General features: G+C 46.7%; 1 protein-coding gene across 3 annotated transcripts in view; it reads right to left on the bottom strand.

The window, feature by feature from the left end:
* The window catches only part of FRMPD1 (FERM and PDZ domain containing 1), a 214799-nt gene that overhangs the window by 31700 nt on the left and 159589 nt on the right, over window positions 1-23510 (bottom strand). For all 3 annotated transcript variants that reach the window (XM_073662693.1, XM_073662686.1, XM_073662703.1), the window contains one exon: window positions 17667-17786. In XM_073662693.1, the coding sequence (XP_073518794.1) occupies window positions 17667-17786 (120 nt within the window). The remainder of the gene's footprint in view (window positions 1-17666; window positions 17787-23510) is intronic.

The raw sequence follows: 23510 nt of genomic DNA, 5'->3' as shown, positions 1-23510 counted from the left end.
ACTGGACAAATTTGAGCAAATGAAAATATTACATTTTACCAATAAAATGTTATATTTCCACGTCTCAATGTTATAAAATTCTGTGAGGCACCTGTGGGTTTTAAATACTCACTATATCACTACATGAATTTCTTAAGCAGTGAAGTTTCCAATATGGGGTCACTTGTAGGGGTTTATGCTGTTCTGACACCTCAGTGGCTCGGCCAATGGAGCCTACAATCTATTCAAAGAGAATCTGTGTTCTAAAAGCCAAGTAGAGCTCCTTCCCATCCGATACCTGCTGTGAGCTCAAACAGTAGTGTACAATCACATATGGGGTACTGCCACATTCTGTAAAAATTGCATAACAAATTGTACTATCCATTTTCTCTTATTACCTTTTGTGTGAATTAAAACTTTGAGGCTAAAGTAAACATTTTTAGCGACAACCGTTTTTCTTATTTACAGCCCAAACCTATAAAATTCAATGATATGGTTTGTGGGTTAAGAATACTCACCACACGCCTAGATCAATTCCTTATGCGGTTTAGTTTGCCAAATGAGCTCACTTGTAGGTATTTTTGCTTTTTTAGCAACTGCAACACGGTGTCCAAATTTGCATTCCTATAATTAAATCGCGCTCTTTGCTTTCCGAGTTTTGCCATGTGCCCAAACATTAGTTTTTGACTATATATGGGGTAACACTGTATTCGGGAGAAATTGCATAACCAATTATGGAGGTTACTTTCTGCTATCACCCCTTGCGTAAATTATAAATTTGGTGCTAAAACAGTATTTTAGTGGAAAAAATGTAATTTTTTGTTTTCACATGTAAATGTTATAAAGTTTCATGAACCACTTGTAGGTTAAAATGCTCAGTACACCATTGTCATAGCTTAGTTTCAGGACTTGATCCAGTGACGTTTTGTTGTGTGGTCTGTTTCCCTCTCTGTTAAGCCACAGCCCAATTTGTCTCTGTCTTACTTTTTTTTTCTTGTCCTTGCTTTTCTTTCCTTGGTTTGCTACACTTCATGTGTCGATTTTCTCTGTCGTTTTGTCCTATCACATTTTGGGATGGGCTTTAATCATCTCCTATGGAATTTCTTTGCTTGTCATACTTCTATGTACAGTTGGGAAAATAAGTATATGATACACTGCCGATTTTGCAAGTTTTCCCACCTACAAAGAATGGAGAGGTCTGTAATTTTTATTATAGGTACACATCAACTGTGAGAGACAGAATCTAAAAATGAAAACCAGAAAATCATATTGTATGATTTTTAAATAATTAAATAGCAATTTATTGCATGAAATAAGTATTGGATCACCTACCAACCAGCAAGAATTCTGTCTCTCACAGACCTGTTAGTTTTTCCTTAAGTAGCCCTCCTACTATGCACTCATTACCTGTATTAATTGCACCTGTTTGAACGCGTTACCTGTATAAAAGACACTTGTCCACACACTCAATCACACTCCAACCTCTCCTCCATGGCCAAAACCAAAGAGCTGTCCAAGGACACCAGGGACAAAATAATTGTAGACTTGCACAAGGCAGGGATGGGCTACATGACAATAGGCAAGCAGCTTAGTGAGAAGGCAACAACTGTTGGCACCATTATTAGAAAATGGAAGAAACACAAGATGACTGTCAAATCTTCCTTAGTCTGGGGCTCCATGCAAGATCTTGCCTCGTGGGCTAAGGATGATTCTGAGAAAGGTCAGGAATCAGCCCAGAACTACAGGAGGACCTGGCAAATGACCTGAATAGAGCTGGGACCACAGTCTCAAACGTTACCATTAGTAACACACTACGCCGTCATGGATTAAAATCCTGCAGGGCATGCAAGATTCCCCTGCTCACGCCAGCACATGTCCAGGCCTGTTTGAAGTTTGCCAATAACCATCTGGATGATTCAGAGGAAACATGGGAGAAGGTCATGTGGTCAGATGAGACCAAGATAGAACTTTTTGGTATCTACTCCACTTGCCGTGTTTGGAGGAAGATGATGAGTACAACCAGAATAATACCGTCCCAACCGTGATGCATGGTGGGGGAAACATCATACTTTGGGGGTGCTTTTCTGCAAAGGGGACAGGATGACTGCTCTGTATTGAAGGGAGGATGGATGGGGTCATGTATCGTGAGATTTTGGCCAACAACCTCCTTCCCTCAGTAAGCGCATTGAAGATGGGTGGTGGCTGGGTCTTCCAGCATGACAATGACCCGAAACACAAAGCCAGGGCAACTAAGGAGTGGCTTCGTAAGAAGCGCTTCAAGATCTTGGAGTGGCCTATCTAGTCTCCAGACCTGAACCCAATAGAAAATCTTTGGAGGGAACTGAAACTTAACAGCCCCAAAACCTGAAAGATCTGGAGAAGATCTGCATGGGGGAGTGGATGAGTGGGCCAAAATCCCTGCTATGGTGTGTGCAAACTAGGTCAAGAACTACAGGAAACATCTGACCTCTGTAATTGCAAACAAAGGTTTCTGTATCAAATATTAAGTACTGTTTTTCTATTGTATCAAATACTTAGTTCATGCAATGAAATGCAAATTAAGTATGTAAAAATCATACAATGTGATTTTTCTGGATTTTTTTTAGATTTTGTCTCTTACAGTTGAAGTGTACCTTTGATGAAAATGGCAGAGCTCTCCATTATTTGTAGGTGGGAAAACTTGCAAAATTGGCAGTGTATCAAATACTTACTTTCCCCACGGTATATGGTGTTAAAAGTTTCAGCTCCTCAACTAGTGATTATCTTGCTCCTTCCCAGCACCCTTCCCTTTCTTTTATGTTTGGGGGTCCATTTTTTGGTTTTATGTATTTCTACTTGTATATGATGTGTGAATGTGTTTAGTATCTAACTCTGGGTTCTCGGGCCTCCCTGAAGCTCTCCTTTCCCTTTGTAGGATTTGTGTTGTGGCCTCCCCTCTTGTTCCTCAAAAGGTACGAGAAACCCCTCGATGGCCTTTAAGGGAGTCAGGTCCAAGGAAGTGGTATTTAGTTGTGTGTTTAGGGACATTTCTAGTCTGTACAGGAACCAGTTGGGCGCAGGTATGGCGTATCTCTTTGTAAGTCCTTTACTTCTGCCGTTACCCTTGTGAGTGTGTGAACACTATCATAATAACCATTAGATGAATTCCTTGATGGGTCTAGTTTCCAAAGTGGGGTCACTTGTGGATGTTTCTGCTGTTTTGATACCTCAGAGGCTCTGCAAATGAGATATGGAGTCTGCAATCTATTGCAGCCAAACTTACATTACAGACCTTTTGACTAAATGTGGAGTATAGCTACGCTCAGAAGAAAGTGGGTAACAAACTGTGTGGTCCATTTTGTCGTTATATCCCTTGTAAAAGTGAAAACATTGGGCCTAAAGTAACATTTTAGAGGTGGGTGGTGGGGGAGAGCAATGATGTAGGTGGTGGAGGAGAGCAATGATGGGGGTGGTGGAGGAGAGCAATGATGGGGGTGGTGGAGGAGAGCAATGATGGGGGTGGTGTGGGACAGCAATGATGGAGGTGGGGGAGAGCAATGATGGGGTGGTGTGGCAGAGCAATGATGAGGGTGGTGTGGGAGAGCAATGATGGGGTTGGTATGGGAGAGCAACAATGCGGGTGGTGGGGGAGAGCAACGATGGGGGTGGTGGGGGAGAACAATGATGTAGGTGGTGGAGGAGAGCAATAATAGGGTGGTGGAGGAGAGAAATGATGGAGGTGGGGGAGAGCAATGATGGGGATGGTGGGGGAGAGCAATGATGGGGATGGTGGGGAGAGCAATGATGGGGGTGGTGGAGGAGAGCAATGATGTAGGTGGTAGGGGAGAGCAATGATGGGGTGGTGAGGCAGAGCAATGATGGAGGTGGTGGGGGAGAGAAATGATGGAGGTGGTGGGGGAGAGCAATGATAGGGGTGGTGAGGCAGAGCAATGATGGTGGTGGTGGGGAGAGAAATGATGGAGGTGGTGGGGGAGAGCAATGATGGGGGTGGTGGGGGAGAGCAATGATGGGGGTGGTGTGGGAGAGCAATGATGGGGTGGTGTGGGAGAGCAATGATGGTGGTGGTAGGGGAAAACAATGATGGTGGTGGTGGGGGAAAGCAATGATGGTGGTGGTGGGGGAGAGCAATGATGGGGGTGGTGTGGGAGAACAATGATGGGGTGGTGTGGGGAGAGCAATGATGGAGGTAGTGGGGGAGAGCAATGATGGAGGTGGTGGGGGAGAGCAATGATGGAGGTGGTGGGGGAAAGCAATGATAGTGGTGATGGGGGAGAGCAATGATGGGGTGGTGGGGTAGAGCAATGGTGGGGGAGAGCAATGATAGGGATGTGGGGGAGAGCAATGACAGGGTTGGTGTGGGAGAATAATGATGGAGGTGGTGGGGGAGAGCAATGATGGAGGTGGTGGGGAGAGCAATGATGGGGTGGTGGAGAGCAATGATGTGGGTGGTGTGGGAGAGCAATGATGGAGGTTGTGTGGGAGAGCAATGATGGGGGTGGTTGTGAGAGAGCAATGTTGGGGGTGGTGTGGGAGATATATATATATATATGTGTGTGTATGTGTGGCTATATATACATCTGTAAATTTGTCGACATAAAAGGAGGGGGGCCTATACACATTTCTTGCACAGGGGCCCCAAGATGTTAGTCTCTGCCCCTGTATTAACCTTTTTAGGGATTTTACAGAAATTAAAGAATTGTGAAAGGAAAAAATGAATATTTTAATTTTTCCTGTAGGTGGCACTAGAGTTCTAGCCCCCTTCCTCTCTGAAGAGACAATTTGCATATTTCCCAGAGGAGCATTGTGGCTTTAAATGTCTCCTCACAGTGACATGATTAACATGTCTCTCTCCGCAAGGAGAAATGTTATACCTTAGATACCAGTCTGACACCTCTCACCTAGCCAAACCAGAACTCACAGTTTGCACTGACGAGGGGCAGTTCCTCGAAACACGGTGTCTACAAATTGAGTTTCTGGTTCTGGCTTATATCCTAAGTCATGTGATAAGGCTAGTTAAAGGTTTACGATTGACTTTTAGGGTTGCTACTTCCTGTAGGTGGCACTAGAGTTCTAGTCCTCTTCCTCTCTGAAGAGACAATTTGCAATTTTTCCCACAAAAATGTTCATTTAGCCACAAATTTAGCATTTTTACAAGAATAACAGCAGAAAATGAATCATACAATTTGTTGTCCAATTTCCCCTAAGTGCGCTGATACCCCATATGTGGTGGAAAACTGTTGGGTGCAAGCCAGGGCTTGGAAGGAAAGCAGAGCCATTTGACTTTTAGAGCATAAATTGACGCCATGTCACATTTGAAGTGCCCCTGATGTGCCTAAACAGTGGAAACTTCCACACAAGTGACTTTGGAAACTACACCCCTCAAGGAATTTATCTAGGGGCATAATTATAATAATAATGATTTTGGTTTTACTGGTGTATGAATTTATAATGTGGTGGTATGTGAGTTGTGTGGAGTACATTAGACTATAAAAGGGTTGTGTTATGCTTTGAAGCAATCCTTAATGCACAGGGCAGGTTTTACAGTGGTAAATTGTGTCCTTTCGTATTCTCCTTTTGGAGCATACTTTGCACCTTTTCTATGTTCTTCCCATCCTCGCAGTTTGCGGAACCTCACCAGGTAAATGTTGCCCTGGTACAATATGAGCATCTGTACCATGTGCATGGCCAGCTTTTTGTGCCATACTTTTGCTTTTTGCATGGCTCTATATGGTTTTTCAGGACCTGATCTGAGAGATCTACTCCGCCCATTAACTTATAATTCATGATACAATCTGGCTTTGGGACTTCTGTTGTGGTACCTCGGACAGTGACAAGGGAGCTGTTGTCACGGTGTATGATGGTCAAGATAAGGACAGTCCTTTTGTCCTTATACTTGACCACCAGCATGTTGTCTCTCCATTGGGCTCTGCTGTAGCTCTCTCTCAGCAGTTGCCGAATTAGCGGCTTAGGGAGGCCTCTCTGATTTCTTCGCACGGTGCTACATGCAACTTAAAGAGTGGGATGCTGGTGTAAAAGTTATCTGCATAGAGATGATAACCCTTTTCCAGCAGAGGGTGCACCAATGCCCACATAATTTTTCCATTCACTCCCAGGACAGGGGGGCATTCAGTGGGTTCAACCAGGGTGCCCTGACTTTCGTACACCCTAAATCTGTGGGTGTACCCTGAGGTATTCTCGCACAGCTTGTACAGTTTAGTTTCATACCTTGCCCTCTTACTGGGCAAGTATTGTCGGAATTTTAGCCTTCCTTTAAATTGAACCAGAAATTCATCAATACAGATGTCCCTTTAGGGGTTGTATGCCTCAGCAAATTTTCTGCTGAAGTGGTCAACTACTGGTCGAATTTTATATAGATCATCAAAGTTGGGATCGTCTCAGTGAGGACACTGCGCATTATCACTATAATGCAAACATTTTTGGATTGCTGCAAATTGTGTCCTAGTCATGGCCACCGGTGTGCTGTATAGAATATCAGTACTCCAGTTCTGTTCTCTGCTTATAAGCAGCACAATGCCCCAAAATGTCATAATTTCTGCTGCATTTACAGAGATCCATATGGTGAATGATGAACTGGGATTTTGGGTGAAAAATTAATGGGCATACAATTTATCTAGGCCACTATAAAATTTATTATATCCTCACCAAAGGCTTTGAAAAAGTAAATTTCAGTGAGGCCTGCAGTGTCAAATTGGAATCCTGAGGTACCCATGAAATCCAAAATTAGAGGCTAATAATTTTCGGGTGGCGGGGGAGGGAATTCATATGGGATCAATTGGTGAAGTAGTTGTCTAGGTCCTGGGGCGCCTTGCTTGGGGGTCCCTCCTCACTAGATGAGGAGGAAAAAAATACAGGAATGTGGGATAATGTCTGTGGAATTAATCGTGCTGTATAAGTGAGTAAAATAAGTAAATAAAAAATTAAATCTTCCTCACTGTCTGAATCTGTGTTGGAGGCAAGGAAAGTGTATGCCTCCTCTGCTGATTAACGTCATCTTGACGAATGGTGCGATTTTTATTTTATTCTTCAAAAAAGTGGGGATGGGTGTGTAAGTGGTACTTTTACACATTTATTGTGTGGGGCGTGTATAAAAGGGACTATTTATTATAAAATTTACTATAAAAAGTGTAGAGAAAAAAAAATAAAGGAAAAAACTTAGAGAAAAAAGTAGAAAAGAAAAGGAAAAAGCAAAAATTTCGAACAAACACTTAGAAGAAAAAATTAGAAGAAAAAAAAACTTTGTATAAAAAAAGTACAGTGACGTTCACTACACTAATGTCCTACCTATAAAGCTACTCAATACTAACTATTCTTTTTTCTTCTGCAAAAGAAAAACAGACATCAGTAACTCTGCGATGAAGGTACTCGGCATGAACTAGTATTTTTCTTCAAAAGAAAAATGGACGTCACTAACTCTGCGACGTCCACTCCCCTAATGTACTACCTCCCTACCTATAAAGCTACTCTGTACTAATTACTATTATTTGTTTTTCTACAAAAAAAAATCGAACGTCACTAGCACTTTGACAGTTACTACTCTACTTATAGAGATAAGAAAGACAAAGTCGCTTGGCACAGACTCTGATCAGCAGTGATACTGATCAGAGCGCTGCAGCCAAAGGAAGCACACACGTTACTGACGCAAAAAAAAGTATGCCAAAAATTGAGCACGAATGCTTAGCGCAATTGAGCATGGAAATCCCACACCTGCGTATTCTGCCTGCGATCTCTCCTCCGCTCTGTCCCGCTTGAGAGTGCATGCGCCAGAGAGTCACTGTAACTTCCGGTCCCAGTGATCTCCGGCGCACAGTGAAGGTGAATTCCCCACATTGCAGAGGAGCGACAGCAGGCAGAATGCTTGGTCATTAAAGAGAACCTGTCATGTCCTTTATCCTATCTAAACTGCCCCCATTGCGTTGTTAGTGATGTCCATCACTAACACGCTTTTTTCATTAAAATCGGCAGTCTAATGTGTAAAAAACACTTTATACAGTTAAATCATACCTGCTCGTTTAGTCATAGGGGTGTGATTCATCGCATTCAGGGTTGGCGCCGCCCACGCCATTTGAATTCTGTTCCCGGGTTTGCGCTGATGGCCAGCCTCGCTTGCGCAGTGTGTATATTGGGCAACAGCGCTTGTGCAGTGCATATTGGCCAGCCGCGCTTGTGAATTGTCGATCTGGGAGCCGCACATGCACTGTGACGAGCGGCTCCCACGCATGTGCAGTGAAGCTGTGTGTAGTTCCCATCTTCACTGTGTGTGGCTGGAGCTGCTTGTCACGGTGAATGCGCGGCTCCCAGATCGACAATGCACAAGCGTTCATGCACCTTACTATAATCCTTGAAGAATGGGTGCTAGCAGCCTTCAGCTTGTTTGCATTGTTGGGTCTGGTGTCTCTCATCTTCCTCTTGACAATACCCCATAGATTCTCTATGGGGTTAAGGTCAGGCGAGTCTGCTGGCCAATCAAGCACAGTGATACTGTTGTTTTTAAACCAGGTATTGGTACTTTTGGCAGTGTGGACAGGTGCCAAGTCCTACTGGAGAATGAAATTTCCATCTCCATAAAGCTTGTCGGCAGAGGGAAGCATGAAGTGCTCTAAAATTCCCTAGTAGACAGCTGCGCTGACTTTGGTCTTGATAAAACACAATGAAACTACACCAGCAGATGACATGGCTCCCCAAACCATCACTGATTGTGGAAACTTCACTCAAGAAGCTTGGATTGTGTGCCTCTCCACTCTTCTTCCAGACTCTGGGACCTTGATTTCCAAATGAAATTCAAAATTTACTTTCATCTGAAAACAACACCTTGGACCACTGAGCATCAGTCCAGGTCTTTTTCTCCTAGGCCCAGGTAAGATGTTTCTGGTGTTGTCTATTGGTCATGAGTGGCTTGACACAAGGAATGCGACACTTGTAGCCCATGTCCTGGATACGTCTGTGTGCGGTGGCGCTTGAAGCAATGACTCCAGCGGCAGTCCACTCCTTGTGAATCTCCCCCAAATTTTTGAATGGCCTTTTCTTAACAATCCTTTCAAGTCTGCGATTATCCCGGTTGCTTGTGCACCTTTTTCTACCACAGTTTTTCCTTCCACTCAACTTTCCATTAATATGCTTGGATACAGCACTCTGTGAACAGCCAGCTTCTTTAGCAATGACCTTTTGTGGCTTACCCTCCTTGTGGAGTGTGTCAGCGACTGCCTTCTGAACATCTGTCAAGTCAGCAGTCTTCTCCATGATTGTGAAGCCTACCAAAACAGACTAAAGGACCTTTTTAAATGCATCGGAAGCCTTTGCAGGTATTTTTTGTTAATTATTCTAATTTACTGAGATAATGACATTTGTGTTTTCATTGGCTGTAAGCCATAATCATCAACATTAACAGAAATAAACAATTGAAACAGATTACTCTGTTTGTAATGACTCTATATAATGAGTTTCACTTTTTGTATTGAAGAGCAGAAATAAATTAACTTTTTGATGATATTCTAATTTAGTGAGAAGCACTTGTATAGCACTAGCATAATGCCAATGGTGGCAAGCCATGTGGCCACTATGGGGTCCGTGAGCCAGGGGCGTCAGCCAGCAGCGGCACCAGGCCACCCTCTCACCATCGCAAGTTCAACTGTATCGGCATCCTGGGAGTGAATTATACTGTATGGAGGACTATGGTTAGTGCATAATACTCTATGGAGGACTATGGGGAGTGCATTATACTGTATGGAGGACTATGCGGACTGTATTATACTATATGGAGGACTATGGGGAGTGCATTGTACTATATGGAGGACTATGGGGAGTACATTAACCTATATGGAGGACTATAGGAGCTGCATTATACTATATGGAGGACTATGGGGAGTGTATTATACTATATGGAGGACTATGGGGAGTGCATTATACTATATAGAGGACTATGGGGTGCATTATACTGTATTGAGGAGTATGGGGTGCATTAAACTATATGGAGGACTGTGGGGAGTGCATTATACTATATGGAAGACTACGAGGAGTGCATTATACTCTATGAAGGACTATGGGGTACATTACACTGTATAGAAGGTTATGTGGAGACTATTATAACATTTGGAGGGCTATGTGGGAGCCTTTATACTGCATGCATGCAATTATACAGTGTGCAGGTGTGTGTGAGCTCCATAATAATGTGTGGAGGGCTGTGTGGGGGCTATTATACAGTGTGGAAAGGTGTGGGGCCATTATACTATAGGTAGGCCCATTATATTGCAAAGAGGGCTTTGTGGGATAATACTGTGTTGAGGTGAGCATACTTTTCCGGGAGAGTTGAGGGGGGAGGTACAGTAGGGTCATCATACTGTGCGTGTGGAGGGTACTGTGGAGGAATCTACTGTGGGGGTATCTTACAGTGTTTGTGGGTAACTTTTATTGACATCATACATGATGAGTGCAATGAAAGGGGAATCTAGGGCTCCAGTAGGAGGAAAATTACTTTGAAAAGACTGAAAAGTTGTGAGATATGACCCCACTAAATACTATGTTTTTTTTCTTTTGAGAGGGGGCCCAATTAGAACTTCTGCTATGGGGCCCTATGATTTCTATGTATGCCCCTGGATATATACCAGCACATTGGAAGTCTAAATGACATGAAAATGAACATACCCTTACACATGGCCGGCGACACCACCCGCTGCACCAGGGCAAGTGCCGGGGCCATGAGCAAGCGCGGGGGCCTACTCACCGTCGGGGACACCTGCACGCTATGTGGCCCGTGAGTCAGGTGAGCCCATTACCTGAGCCCATGAGTGGGCTCCCCCACTTGCTCAGGGCCCCGACACTAGCAATACTTACCTCTCCCTGTTCCTCCGCAGCTCCGTCGTCTTCCTTCAATCTGACGTTGCATGATGATTTCTCTACAGCGCACCCTCTGCTTTGAGCAGTCAGAGAGCCGGAAGACGGTGAGGAGTCCAAAGCAGAGCAGCGGTCAGCGAGGAGAGGTGAGTATTTGATTTTTTTTTTTTTTATGTATGGAGCATTATATGGGGCCCATACTGTATGGAGCAATATATGGTGCCCATACTGTATGGAGCACTATATGGGGCCCATACTGTATGGAGCATTATATGGGGTCCATACTGTATGGAGCAATATATGGTGCCCATACTGTATGGAGCACTATATGGGGCCCATACTGTATGGAGCATTATATGGGGTCAATACTGTATGGAGCAATATATGGTGCCCATTCTGTATAGAGCACTATTTGGGGCCCATTATTTCATATAGAATATTATTGTAGCATCGGCGTCTCTGCCTCCTGCCCGGCAGAGACGCCGTCCCCCTTACCGCCGCGGTCCTGCTCCGGCGTCTTCTGGCCTCCCTGCAGCTGCTGCTGGTGCACGCAGCTTCCCCGGCTCTGTGCTTAGGGCGCGCGAGCGCACTCCCTCCCTCTTGAAGGGGCCGCGCGCGCCGTCCTAAAAAATTCCCCGGCCAATGGCCAGAGGACTTCCCCTTTAAAAGGCACCTCCTCCAATATGGAGGTGCCCATGCAAGGTTGTAGCTTTGTGTGGGATACTCTGCTTCAGCCCTCAGGTCCCGCTGCTAGCCTGACTAAAAGTCCAGCCCGCCAGCCTGACTACAAGTCCAGCCCGCCAGCCTGACTACAAGTCCAGACCGCCAACCTGACTACAAGTCCAGCCCGCCAGCCAGACTACAAGTCCAGCCCGCCAGCCTGACTACAAGTCCAGTCCGCCAGCCTGACTACTAGTCCAGTCCGCCTGCTTGTCTACTCTCCAGCCCGACAGTCTGTCTACAGTCCAGTCCGCCAGTCTGTCTATGGGCTCGGTCCGCCTGCTTACCTGGAAGCACCTGCCTGTTACCTGCTGTGCCTACCAGCCAGCCTACCTGGAGGCTCCTGCCTGTTACCTGCCATGCCTACCAGCCAGCCTACCTGGAGGCTCCTGCCTGTTACCTGCCGTGCCTACCAGTCAGCCTACCTGGAGGCTCCTGCCTGTTACCTGCCGTGCCTACCAGCCAGCCTACCTGGAAGCTCCTGCCTGTTACCACCCGTGCCTGCCAGCCCGCTTACCTAGAAGCACCTGCCTGTTACCTGCCCGGATCACTCGTCAGGCTGCCTGCCGTGCTCATCTGCTGTACCGGTCAGTCCCTGCCTTCTGACCCGTGGGAGTCACCTGCTCTCATACAAGGTTGGTCCCCAGAGTAGCACCTGGTCCCTCTGCTCGGTCCTTCCCTGGTCACGGAGTCGACTGAGCCGCCGTACGGCCTTGGTCGGTCTGAGTTGATACCTAGTTACGCTCCTCTGGTCCCTCCTTGCACCGCAGCACAGATGTTCCACCACCCGGATCCGTAACAGTTTGCACGGGTCATTGAACCCGGTGGCCCCCAGGCCCCTTCGCTTGCTGACCTGTACCAGGAGGTTTCTCGTCAGAGATGACAACAGGAAACCATCCTGACCTGTGGTCTGTCAGCTCTCGCCTGGACACGCTGTCTGTCCCACCTGTGTCCGCCTCGAGTCGAGCGACACCCGCTCCGGCAGCGCCGCTACCTACCAATACCACGGCATCCAGCCTAGGACCCAGCCTTTCTGCGCCTCCTCGTTTTGGAGGTGACCCCGTCCTTTGTCGGGGCTTTCTGAACCAGTGCACGCTGCACTTTGAACTTCTGGCACATCAGTTTCCCTCTGACCGGGCCAAGGTGACATTCATCATGTCTCACCTCACCGGGGAAGCATTGGCATGGCTTAGCCCTCTATGGGAGAGAGGGGATTCCCTGGTGTCCGATCTTCCGGCTTTCCTCACTGCCTTCCGGAAGGTCTTCGATGAACCCGGATGAAGGATCTCTACTGCCTCCTCATTGCTCCGTCTCCGCCAAGGGAGTCTCACCATGGCCCAGTATGCCATACGGTTCCGTACCCTCGCTTCTGAGCTTGCCTGGGACAACGAGGCCCTGTTGTCCACCTTCTGGGAGGGCCTTTCCGGTCGGATTAAGGACGAGTTAGCCGGCCGGGACGTTCCTACTACCCTGAATGACCTGGTGTCACTAGCAACCCGGATTGACATTCGTTTCCTAGAACGTGCTAAGGAGACTACCCGGGAGAGAAGATTTCCTCGTCTTGCTCCTGCTTTCCAGAAACCTGCTTCCCAGCCTGCAACTCCCTGGGCACGCTCGCCCGAACCTATGCAGATCGACCAGACCAAGATGGTCAAATCTCGCCAGGAGACACGCCGAGCTGAGGGAAGCTGTTTCTACTGTGGTAGTAAGGAGCACCTGATTCGTTCCTGCCCGGTGAAGCCGGGAAACTGAAATGTCTAAGACCGCTCAGAGAGGTTGTCCTAGGCAAAAGTAAATCCTCTCCGTTCTTGACTTTATCCGTCTCTATTTCCTGTGGAGAGAACCGCTTCTTTGAAACCGCACATCTGGATTCCGGAGCCGCTGGGAATCTCATATCTCAGTCCCTTGTAGAGAAGTATCAGATTCCTACCAAACCTCTGGCCGAACCATTGGCAGTCGCTTCCGTGGATGGAAGACTCCTTCCGGTGACCATCTTGCTCGTCACAGAGCCCGTAACCCTGCAGGTGGGAATGCTGCACTCAGAGAGGATCTCCTTCCATGTGCTTTCCGGTCTCTCTCACTCCCTTTTGCTAGGTCTACCCTGGCTACAGAAACATGAACCTGTTCTGAATTGGCAATCCGGTGAGGTGCTCCGTTGGGGGCAGGATTGCCATGAGACCTGCCTGATTCCGGTTCGCCCGGCTCGACCCCCATCTACTTCGACTAATTTACCCGGTCTACCGGCACCCTACTGGTCCTATGCTGATGTCTTCGACAAGAAGGAGGCAGAGACTCGGCCACCCCGTAGGCCATATGATTGCCCTATCGACCTGATACCTGGTGCTACTCCACCCCGTGGGCGTATCTACCCGTTGTCCTTGGCCAAAACCCGGGCCATGTCGGAGTACATCTAAGAAAATCTGGCTAGTGGATTCATCCGGAAATCTTCCTCCCTGGCTGGAGCCAGATTCTTCTTCATTAAAAAGAAAGACGGTTCACTACGCCCATGTATCGATTATAGAGGACTCAACCAAATCACTGGCAAAAACAAATACCCCCTGCAGCTCATCTCTGAGCTGTTCGGCCGCCTTAAAGGCGCAAAGATCTTCACAAGGCTCGATCTTCGTGGGGCGTATAACCTGGTCCGGATCCGCCAAGGAGACGAGTGGAAGACGGCATTCAATACCCGGGACGGTCACTATGAATACCGTGTGATGCCCTTCGCTCTCTGTAATGCTCCTGCCGTCTTCCAAGAATTAATGACATCTTCCATGACCTCTTATATTCTTGCGTGGTGGTGTACCTGGATGACATCTTGGTCTTCTCTCCGGATCTTATCTCTCATAGGAGGGATGTTCGTCAGGTCCTGCTTAGGCTCAGGCAGAATCACCTATATGCAAAATTTGAGAAATGCCTCTTCGAGCAGTCCTCTCTTCCGTTCCTGGGCTATATTATCTCTAAGACAGGTCTACGGATGGACCCCGAGAAGGTCTCTGCCGTCTTAAAGTGGCCCCGTCCGGAGGGGTTGAAGGCGATTCAGCGATTCCGGGGCTTCGCCAACTATTACCGCCTCTTGATCCCACATTTCTCTTCCCAGACTGCTCCCATCTCTGCGCTCACCCGAAAGGGAGTAAATCCTAAGGAATGGCCCTCCGAAGCGGAGGAGGCCTTCCTCTTTTTAAAACAAGCCTTCTCTTCTGCCCCTGTGCTGCACCGTCCGGATAACAACAAACAATTCTTTCTGGAGGTTGATGCTTCCTCTTCCGGAGCCGGAGCGGTGCTCACCCAGAAATCTCCATCCAGGAGAATGGTAACCTGCGGCTTCGTCTCCAAGCTCTTCTCCTCGTCTGAGCGCAACTACTCCATAGGAGACCGAGAACTGCTAGCCATCAATTTGGCGCTGGAGGAGTGGCGTTACCTGCACTAGGGGACTCTGCACCCGGTGGTCATCTATACTGACCACAAAAACTTGGCTTATCTTCAGAACGCCCAAAGACTCAATCCGCTTCAGGCCCAGTGGTCTTTGTTCTTTGCCCGCTATAACTTTACCCTACATTACCGCCCGGCGGACAATAACGTTAAAGCAGACGCCTTGTCCCGATCCTTCCTGTCTTCCGATCAAGAGGAGGAGCCTATGCATATCATCGATCACTCCAAAGTGATGAATGTGGCCCCCTTGGATCTGTCTTGTTTCCCACCCGGTAAGACGTTTGTAGCGGTTCCGGATCATAAGAAGGTTCTTCGCTGGGGCCATTCATCCAAACTAGCCGGCCGTGCTGGCCAGAAGAAGACCTTCCTGCTCATTACCCGGCATTACTGGTGGACTACCCTACGCCAGGATGTGGTAGACTTCGTCATGGCCTGTTCATCCTGTGCCCGCAACAAGGTCCCCAGACATCTTCCTGCCGGCCGTCTCCTGCCTCTTCCCATACCTGCTGCCCCGAGGCAACTCATTGCTATGGACTCCGCTTACCATCCGCAGTCCAATGGCCAAGTGGAGCGTATCAACCAAATCCTTACCAGCTACCTCCGGCTCTTCGTCAACGCTCACCATACCGATTGGGTGGAGCTCCTACCATGGGCCGAGTTCTCCTACAACAACCATGAGAGCGAATCTTCTTCCAAGTCCCCGTTCTTTGTGGTCTACGGTCAACATCCACGGATTACTTTTCCCATTTCCGCTTCAGTGGACAACCCGGCTGCGGAGTCTCTGATCAGCGAATTTTCCACTATCTGGGAGGACACTAGATCTGCACTTCTTCAATCCTCCGAGCGGATGAAGAAGCATGCTGATAAGAGACGTCTGGATCCACCTCAATTCCGTCCGGAAGACAAGGTTTGGCTCTCCTCCAAACATGTTCGTCTCAAAATACCCTCCTATAAGTTGGGCCCACGGTTCATCGGCCCTTTTGAAGTCCTCAAGCAAATCAACCCAGTAGCCTACAAGTTAAAACTCCCGGACACCTTACGGATTCCCAACTCCTTCCACGTATCTCTCCTCAAACCAGTTGTGCTTAATTCTTTTTCCGACAATCCAGATACCTCCCCAGCTCCGGTCTCCGCTGAGGACGTCTATGAGGTAGAGAACATTCTGGCCACCAAGAGGGTAAGAGGAAAAAACTTTTTTCTGGTGGATTGGAAAGGGTTCGGCCCAGAGGAGAGAACTTGGGAACCCAGGGAGAACATCCACGCCCCGCTTCTCCTTAAAAAATTTCTTGCTGGCCTGAAAAAGAAGGGGCGTAAAGGGGGGGTACTGTAGCATCGGCATCTCTGCCTCCTGCCCAGCAGAGAAGCTGTCCCCCTTACCGCCGCGGTCCTGCTCCGGTGTCTTCTGGCCTCCCTGCAGCTGCTGCTGGTGCACGCAGCTTCCCCGACTCTGTGCTTAGGGCACGCGCGCTCCCTCCCTCTTAAAGGGGCCACGCGCTGTCCTAAAAAGTCCCCGGCCAATGGCCAGAGGACTTCCCCTATAAAAGGCACCTCCTCCAATATGGAGGTGCCCGTGCAAGGTTGTAGCTTTGTGTGTGATACTCTGCTTAAGCCCTCAGGTCCCGCTGCTAGCCTGACTACAAGTCCAGTCCGCCAGCCTGACTACAAGTCCAGCCCGCCAGCCTGACTACAAGTCCAGCCCGCCAGCCTGACTACAAGTCCAGCCCGCCAGCCTGACTACAAGTCCAGCCCGCCAACCTGACTACTAGTCCAGTCCGCCTGCTTGTCTACTCTCCAGCCCGACAGTCTGTCTACAGTCCAGTCTGCCAGTCTGTCTATGGGCTTGGTCCGCCTGCTTACCTGGAAGCACCTGCCTGTTACCTGCCATGCCTACCAGCCAGCCTACCTGGAGGCTCCTGCCTGTTACCTGCCGTGCCTACTAGCCAGCCTACCTGGAGGCTCCTGCCTGTTACCTGCCGTGCCTACCAGCCAGCCTACCTGGAGGTTCCTGCCTGTTACCTGCCGTGCCTGCCAGCCCGCTTACCTAGAAGCACCTGCCTGTTACCTGCCGTGCCTGCCAGTCCGTCTGCCCGGATCACTCGTCATCCTGCCTGTCGCGCTCATCTGCTGTACCGGTCAGTCCCTGCCTTCTGACCCGTGGGAGTCACCTGCTCTCATACAAGGTCGGTCCCCAGAGTAGCACCTGGTCCCTCTGCTCGGTCCTTCCCTGGTCAGGGAGTCGATTGAGCCGCCGTACGGCCTTGGTCGGTCCGAGTTGATACCTAGTTATGCCCCTCTGGTCCCTCCTTGCACTGCAGCACAGAGGTTCCACCACCCGGATCCGTAACAATTATATGAGGCCCATTATACTGTATGGAGCATTATATGGGGCCCATTATTCTGTATGGAGCATTATATGGGGTCCATTCTGTATGGAGTATTATATGGGGCCCATTATTCTATATGGAGCATTATAGGGGGTCCAGTATTCTGTACAGAGCATTATATGGGGCCCATTATTATGTATGCAGCATTATCTGAGGCCCATTATTCTGTATGGAGCATTATATGAGGCCCATTATTTTGTATGGAGCAATATATGGGGTCCATTATTCTGTATACAGCATTATATGGGGCCCATTATTCTGTATGGAGCGTTATATGGGGCTCATTATTCTGCAGAAAACACTTACCTGTAAGTATAGATACTCAAAGGCAACCGGATCCTCCTGCAGGAGATCTAAAGGATCTTTGGGTACAAAACAAACTCTGAAGAGACATCTATAGTCATGAGATTCTTTCTTCTGCACCACCTAAAAAGCACATGTAGCATTACTGTATTCAATAATCAAAATTTCACCTGAAAGTTTTCTTTTGTATATTAGGAATTACAAATTAGTATGTGTTATCAGGATTTCCAAGAATGGCAACAAATGAGGGCCATTACATTGCAGTATGGGTTGTCACTGTATTTATCACAGACTACAAGTCACATATATCTTCTTTGCTACGGCTCATTCGATTGAGTAAACGCTTATTAAAGGGGGTTCTCATATTGGTGAACTGTTAGTCATCAATATGAGATCTGGGGGGACCGACACCTCACACCCCTACCGATGGGGGGGGATATCAGTTGATATTTGCTTTGCTCCCTCAGCAGCCGGATGTAATTACTGCATGAAGCAGAACACCGCAGGTCCGTACATTGTTTAGTGGCTACTCATAAGGGCTGCAGTTTTTATCTATTTCACTTAAGTTCATATATAGACACGTGTAAAGTATATGTGGGTGTACATACACATATATATATATATATATATATATATATATATATATATATATATATATATACACTACTCCAAAAAATAAAGGAACACTTAAACAACAGAATATAACTCCAAGTAAATCAAACTTCTGTGAAGTCAAACTGTTCACTTAGGAAGCAACACTGATTGACAATCAATTTCATATGCTGTTGTGCAAATGGAATAGACAATAGATGGAAATTATTGTCAATTATCAAGACCCACTCAATAAAGGAGTGTTTCTGCAGGTGGGGACCACAGACCACATCTCAGTACCAATGCTTTCTGGCTGATGTTTTGGTCACTTTTGAATGTTGGTTGTGCTTTCACACTTGTGGTAGCATGAGATGAACTCTACAACCCACAGAAGTTGCTCAGGTAGTGCAGCTCATCCAGGATGGCACATCAATGCCAGCTGTGGCAAGAAGTTTTGCTGTGTCTGTCAGCGTAGTGTCCAGAGGCTGGAGGCGCTACCACGAGACAGGCCAGTACACCAGGAGACAAGGAGGGGGCCGTAGGAGGGCAACAACCCAGCAGCAGGACCGCAACCTCTGCCTTTGAGCAAGGAGGAACAGGAGGAGCACTGCCAGAGCCCTGCAAAATTACCTCCAGCAGGCCACAAATGTGCATGCGTCTGAAAAAATGGTTAGAAACCGACTCCATGAGGGTGGTATGAGGGCCCGACGTCCAGAGATGGGGGTTGTGCTCACAGCCCAACACCGTGCAGGACGCTTGGCATTTACCACAGAACACCAGGATTGGCAAAGTCGCCATTGGCGCCCTGTGCTCTTCACAGATGAAAGCAGGTTCACACTGAGCACATGTGACAGACGTGACAGAGTCTGGAGACACCGTGGAGAGCGATCTGCTGCCTGCAACATCCATCAGCATGACCGGTTTGGCAGTGGGTCAGTAATGGAGTCGGGTGGCATTTCTTTGGAGGGCCACACAGCCCTCCATGTGCTCGCCAGAGGTAGCCTGACTGCCATTAGGTACCGAGATGAGATCCTCAGACCCCTTGTGAGACCAAATGCTGGTGCGGTTGGCCCTGGGTTCCTCCTAATGCAGGACAATGCCAGACCTCATGTGGCTGGAGTGTGTCAGCAGTTCCTGCAAGATGAAGGCATTGAAGCTATGGACTGGCCCGCCCGTTCCCCAGACCTGAATTTGATTGAGCACATCTGGGACATCATGTCTCGCTCCATCCACCAACATCACGTTGCACCACAGACTGTCCAGGAGTTGGCGGATGCTTTAGTCCAGGTCTGGGAGAAGATCCCACAGGAGACCATCCGCAACCTCATCAGGAGCATGCCCAGGCATTGTAGGGAGGTCATACTGGCACGTGGAGGCCACACACAATACTGAGCTTCATTTTGACCTGTTTTAAGGACACTACATCAAAGTTGGATCAGCCTGTAGTGTGTTTTTCCACTTTAATTTTCGGAGTGACTCCAAATCCAGGCCTCCATTGGTTAATAAATTTGATTTCCATTGATGATTTTTGTGTGATTTTGTTGTCAGCACATTCAACTTTGTACAGAACAAAGTATTCAATGAGAATATTTCATTCATTCAGATCTAGGATGTGTTATTTGAGTGTACCCTTTATTTTTTTGAGCAGTGTATATATATACAGTACAGACCAAAAGTTTGGACACACCTTCTCATTTAAAGATTTTTCTGTATTTTCTTGACTATGAAAATTGTACATTCACATTGAAGGCATCAAAACTATGAATTAACACATGTGGAATTATATACTTAACAAAAAAGTGTGAAACAACTGAAAATATGTCTTATATTCTAGGTTCTTCAAAGTAGACACCTTTTGCTTTGATGACTGCTTTGCATACTCATGGCATTCTCTTGATGAGCTTCAAGTGGTAGTCACCGGAAATGGTTTTCACTTCACAGGTGTGCCCTGTCAGGTTTAATAAGTGGGATTTATTGCCTTATAAATGGGGTTGGGACCATCAGTTGTGTTGTGCAAAAGTCTGGTGGATACACAGCTGATAGTCCTACTGAATAAACTGTTAGAATTAGTATTATGGCAAGAAAAAAGCTGCTAAGTAAATAAATACAAGTGGCCATCATTACTTTAAGAAATGAAGGTCAGTCAGTCCAAAAAATTTTGAAAACTTTGAAAGTGTCCCCAAGTGCAGTTGCAAAAACCATCTAGCGCTACAAAGAAACTGGATCACATGAGGACCACCCCAGGAAAGGAAGACCAAGAGTCACCTCTGCTTCTGAGAATAAGTTTATCTAAGTCACCAGCCTCAGAAATCGCAGGTTAACAGCAGCTCAGATTAGAGACCAGGTCAATGCCACACAGAGTTCTAGCAGCAGACACATCTCTTCAACAACTGTTAAGAGGAGACTTTGTACAGCAGGCCTTCATGGTAGAATAGCTGCTAGGAAACCACTGCTAAGGACAGGCAACAAGCAGAAGAGACTTGTTTGGGCTAAAGAACACAAGGAATGGACATTAGACCAGTGGAAATCTGTGCTTTGGTCAAATGAGTCCAGATTTGAGATCTTTGGTTCCAACCACCATGTCTTTGTGTGACGCAGAAAAGGTGAACGGATGGACTCTACATGCCTGGTTCCCACCGTGAAGCATGGGGGAGGAGGTGTGATGGTGTGGGGATGCTTTGCTGGTGACACTGTTGGGGATTTATTCAAAATTGAAGGCATACTGAACCAGCATGGCTACCACAGCATCTTGAAGCGGCATGCTATTCCATCAGGTTTGCGTTTAGTTGGACCATCATTTATTTTTCAACAGGACAATGACCCCAAACACACCTCCAGTCTGTGTAAGGGCTATTTGACCAAGAAGGAGAGTGATGGGGTGCTACGCCAGATGACCTGGCCTCCACAGTCACCAGGCTTTAACCCAATCGAGATGGTTTGGGGTGAGCTGTACCGCAGAGTTAAGGCAAAAGGGACAACAAGTGCTAAGCATCTCTGGGAACTCCTTCAAGATTGTTGGAAGACCATTTCCAGTGACTACCTCTTGAAGCTCATCAAGAGAATGCCAAGAGTGTGCAAAGCAGTCATCAAAGCAAAAGGTGGCCACTTTGAAGAACCTAGAATATAAGACATATTTTCAGTTGTTTCACACTTTTTTGTTAAGTATATAATTCCACATGTGTTAATTCATAGTTTTGATGCCTTCAGTGTGAATGTACAATTTTCAAAGTCATGAAAATACAGAAAAATCTTTAAATGAGAAGGTGTGTCCAAACTTTTGGTCTGTACTGCTAGAACTCTGTGTGGCATTGACCTGGTCTCTAATCTGAACTGCTGTTAACCTGCGATTTCTGAGGCTGGTGACTCGGATAAACTTATCCTCAGAAGCAGAGGTGACTCTTGGTCTTCCTTTCCTGGGACGGTTCCCATGTGAGCCAGTTTCTTTGTAGCGCTTGATGGTTTTTGCAACTGCACTTGGGGACACTTTCAAAGTTTGCCTAATTTTTCGGACTGACTGACCATTATTTCTTAAAGTAATGATGGCCACTCGTTTTTCTTTACTTAGTTGCTTTTTTCTTGCCATAATACAAATTCTAACAGTCTATTCAGTAGGACTATCAGCTGTGTATCCACCTGACTTCTGCACAACACAACTGATGGTCCCAACCCCATTTATAAGGCAAGAAATCCCACTTATTAAACCTGACAGGGCACACCTGTGAAGTGAAAACCATTTCCGGTGACTACCTCTTGAAGCTCATCAAGAGAATGCCAAGAGTGTGCAAAGCAGTCATCAAAGCAAAAGGTGGCTACTTTGAAGAACCAAGAATATAAGACATATTTTCAGTTGTTTCACACTTTTTTGTTAAGTATATAATTCCACATGTGTTAATTCATAGTTTTGATGCCTTCAGTGTGAATGTACAATTTTCAAAGTCATGAAAATACAGAAAAATCTTTAAATGAGAATGTGTGTCCAAACTTTTGGTCTGTACTGTATATATATATATATATATATATATATATATATATATATATATATATATACACACACACACAAACTTGCAGTATACTCCACATTATGTGTTACTCTTCCTATTGTGCTTTTCTTGTTTTGTATATTTTCACTGGCACCATGAATGGGCACTGCTGTATATTTGCTTACATATTTGTGTATTACACTGTGCTTATAGGGTTTTCACAAAATATGGAAGTTATCTTTATCCACATCAATTCCTGGTCACTATATAACCTCCAGATCACCCAGAGTCTGACCACTGGGACCTCCACCAATCCTGAGACTGGGGCTCTGCAGAACCCAGGCTGAATGGCGCAGAGGCTAAGCATGCTCACCTCTGCTCCACTCATTCTATGAGACTGCTGAAGATAGATACAGCGCTTGGCTATATCTGGCAGTCTTAGAGACAATAAATGAAGCTGAAGTGTACATACATGACCTCTGCTCTATTCAGACAAGCTCTGCAGCGCCCTGTTCTCAGCATCAGTGTGGTCCCTGTCATCGGACCCCCAACTATCCTATGAATAAGAGATGACTTCAATATTTGGTAAAAAAAAAAACCTTTAAAGGAAATGCATCATCAGAAAATGACCTACTTTTAAATTAGGTTTTTGTGTTACATTTTTTTTTAGGGAATTTTTTTTTCATATAACAATCTGTGCAATTTTCATACTGGCCACTGGGTTTTCTTTTAGACTCCTGCTATGTTTTATTTCAGTAAGAGTTTACAACAGTTTCCTTATTATCAGAGGCAGGATTACAATGACAGTGTCACGCAAGGTGTTGAAAGACTTTGTGCAACACAAAGGGAAGAGGGAAAGGGAGCCCAGACTCTAGGGAAAGGGGGAAGTGGAGACCTCCTAGGTTGTTCTAGCATCACCCTGTCTCCCCTAACATCCCTGTATTGACTCTTCACCAATAGCCGCATGCATGCCTCTCCCTGTCTTTCCCTGGCATATGGCTAAGGCTAGGGAAGGGAGGAGAGGAGCACTAGTCGATCTCCACTAAACACTATAGACAACAAGGGTACACAAATAGGGGGAAATTGCTTAGCTTTAGACGACTCCAGACAAATGTGCACACGTTCTCAAGCTCCATAGAGGACGAAGTACTTCTCTTGCTAAAGCCTTCACAAGTAGTAATGAATATTACCGACACCTTCCTCTAAAACACAGCAGGTATTTATACACCCAGGCAGGATGTTAATTAGCCAGAGGAAGGTATCAGCTGGGTTCTAG

This window comes from Phyllobates terribilis, unplaced genomic scaffold, assembly GCF_046119375.1.
Source record: "Phyllobates terribilis strain yellow unplaced genomic scaffold, ASM4611937v1 Scaffold_1__5_contigs__length_1240528914, whole genome shotgun sequence".
Classification (NCBI taxonomy): Eukaryota; Metazoa; Chordata; class Amphibia; order Anura; family Dendrobatidae; genus Phyllobates; species Phyllobates terribilis.
The sequence above is the reverse complement of the archived record's forward strand: the minus strand, read 5'-3'. Positions and strand labels throughout refer to the sequence as shown.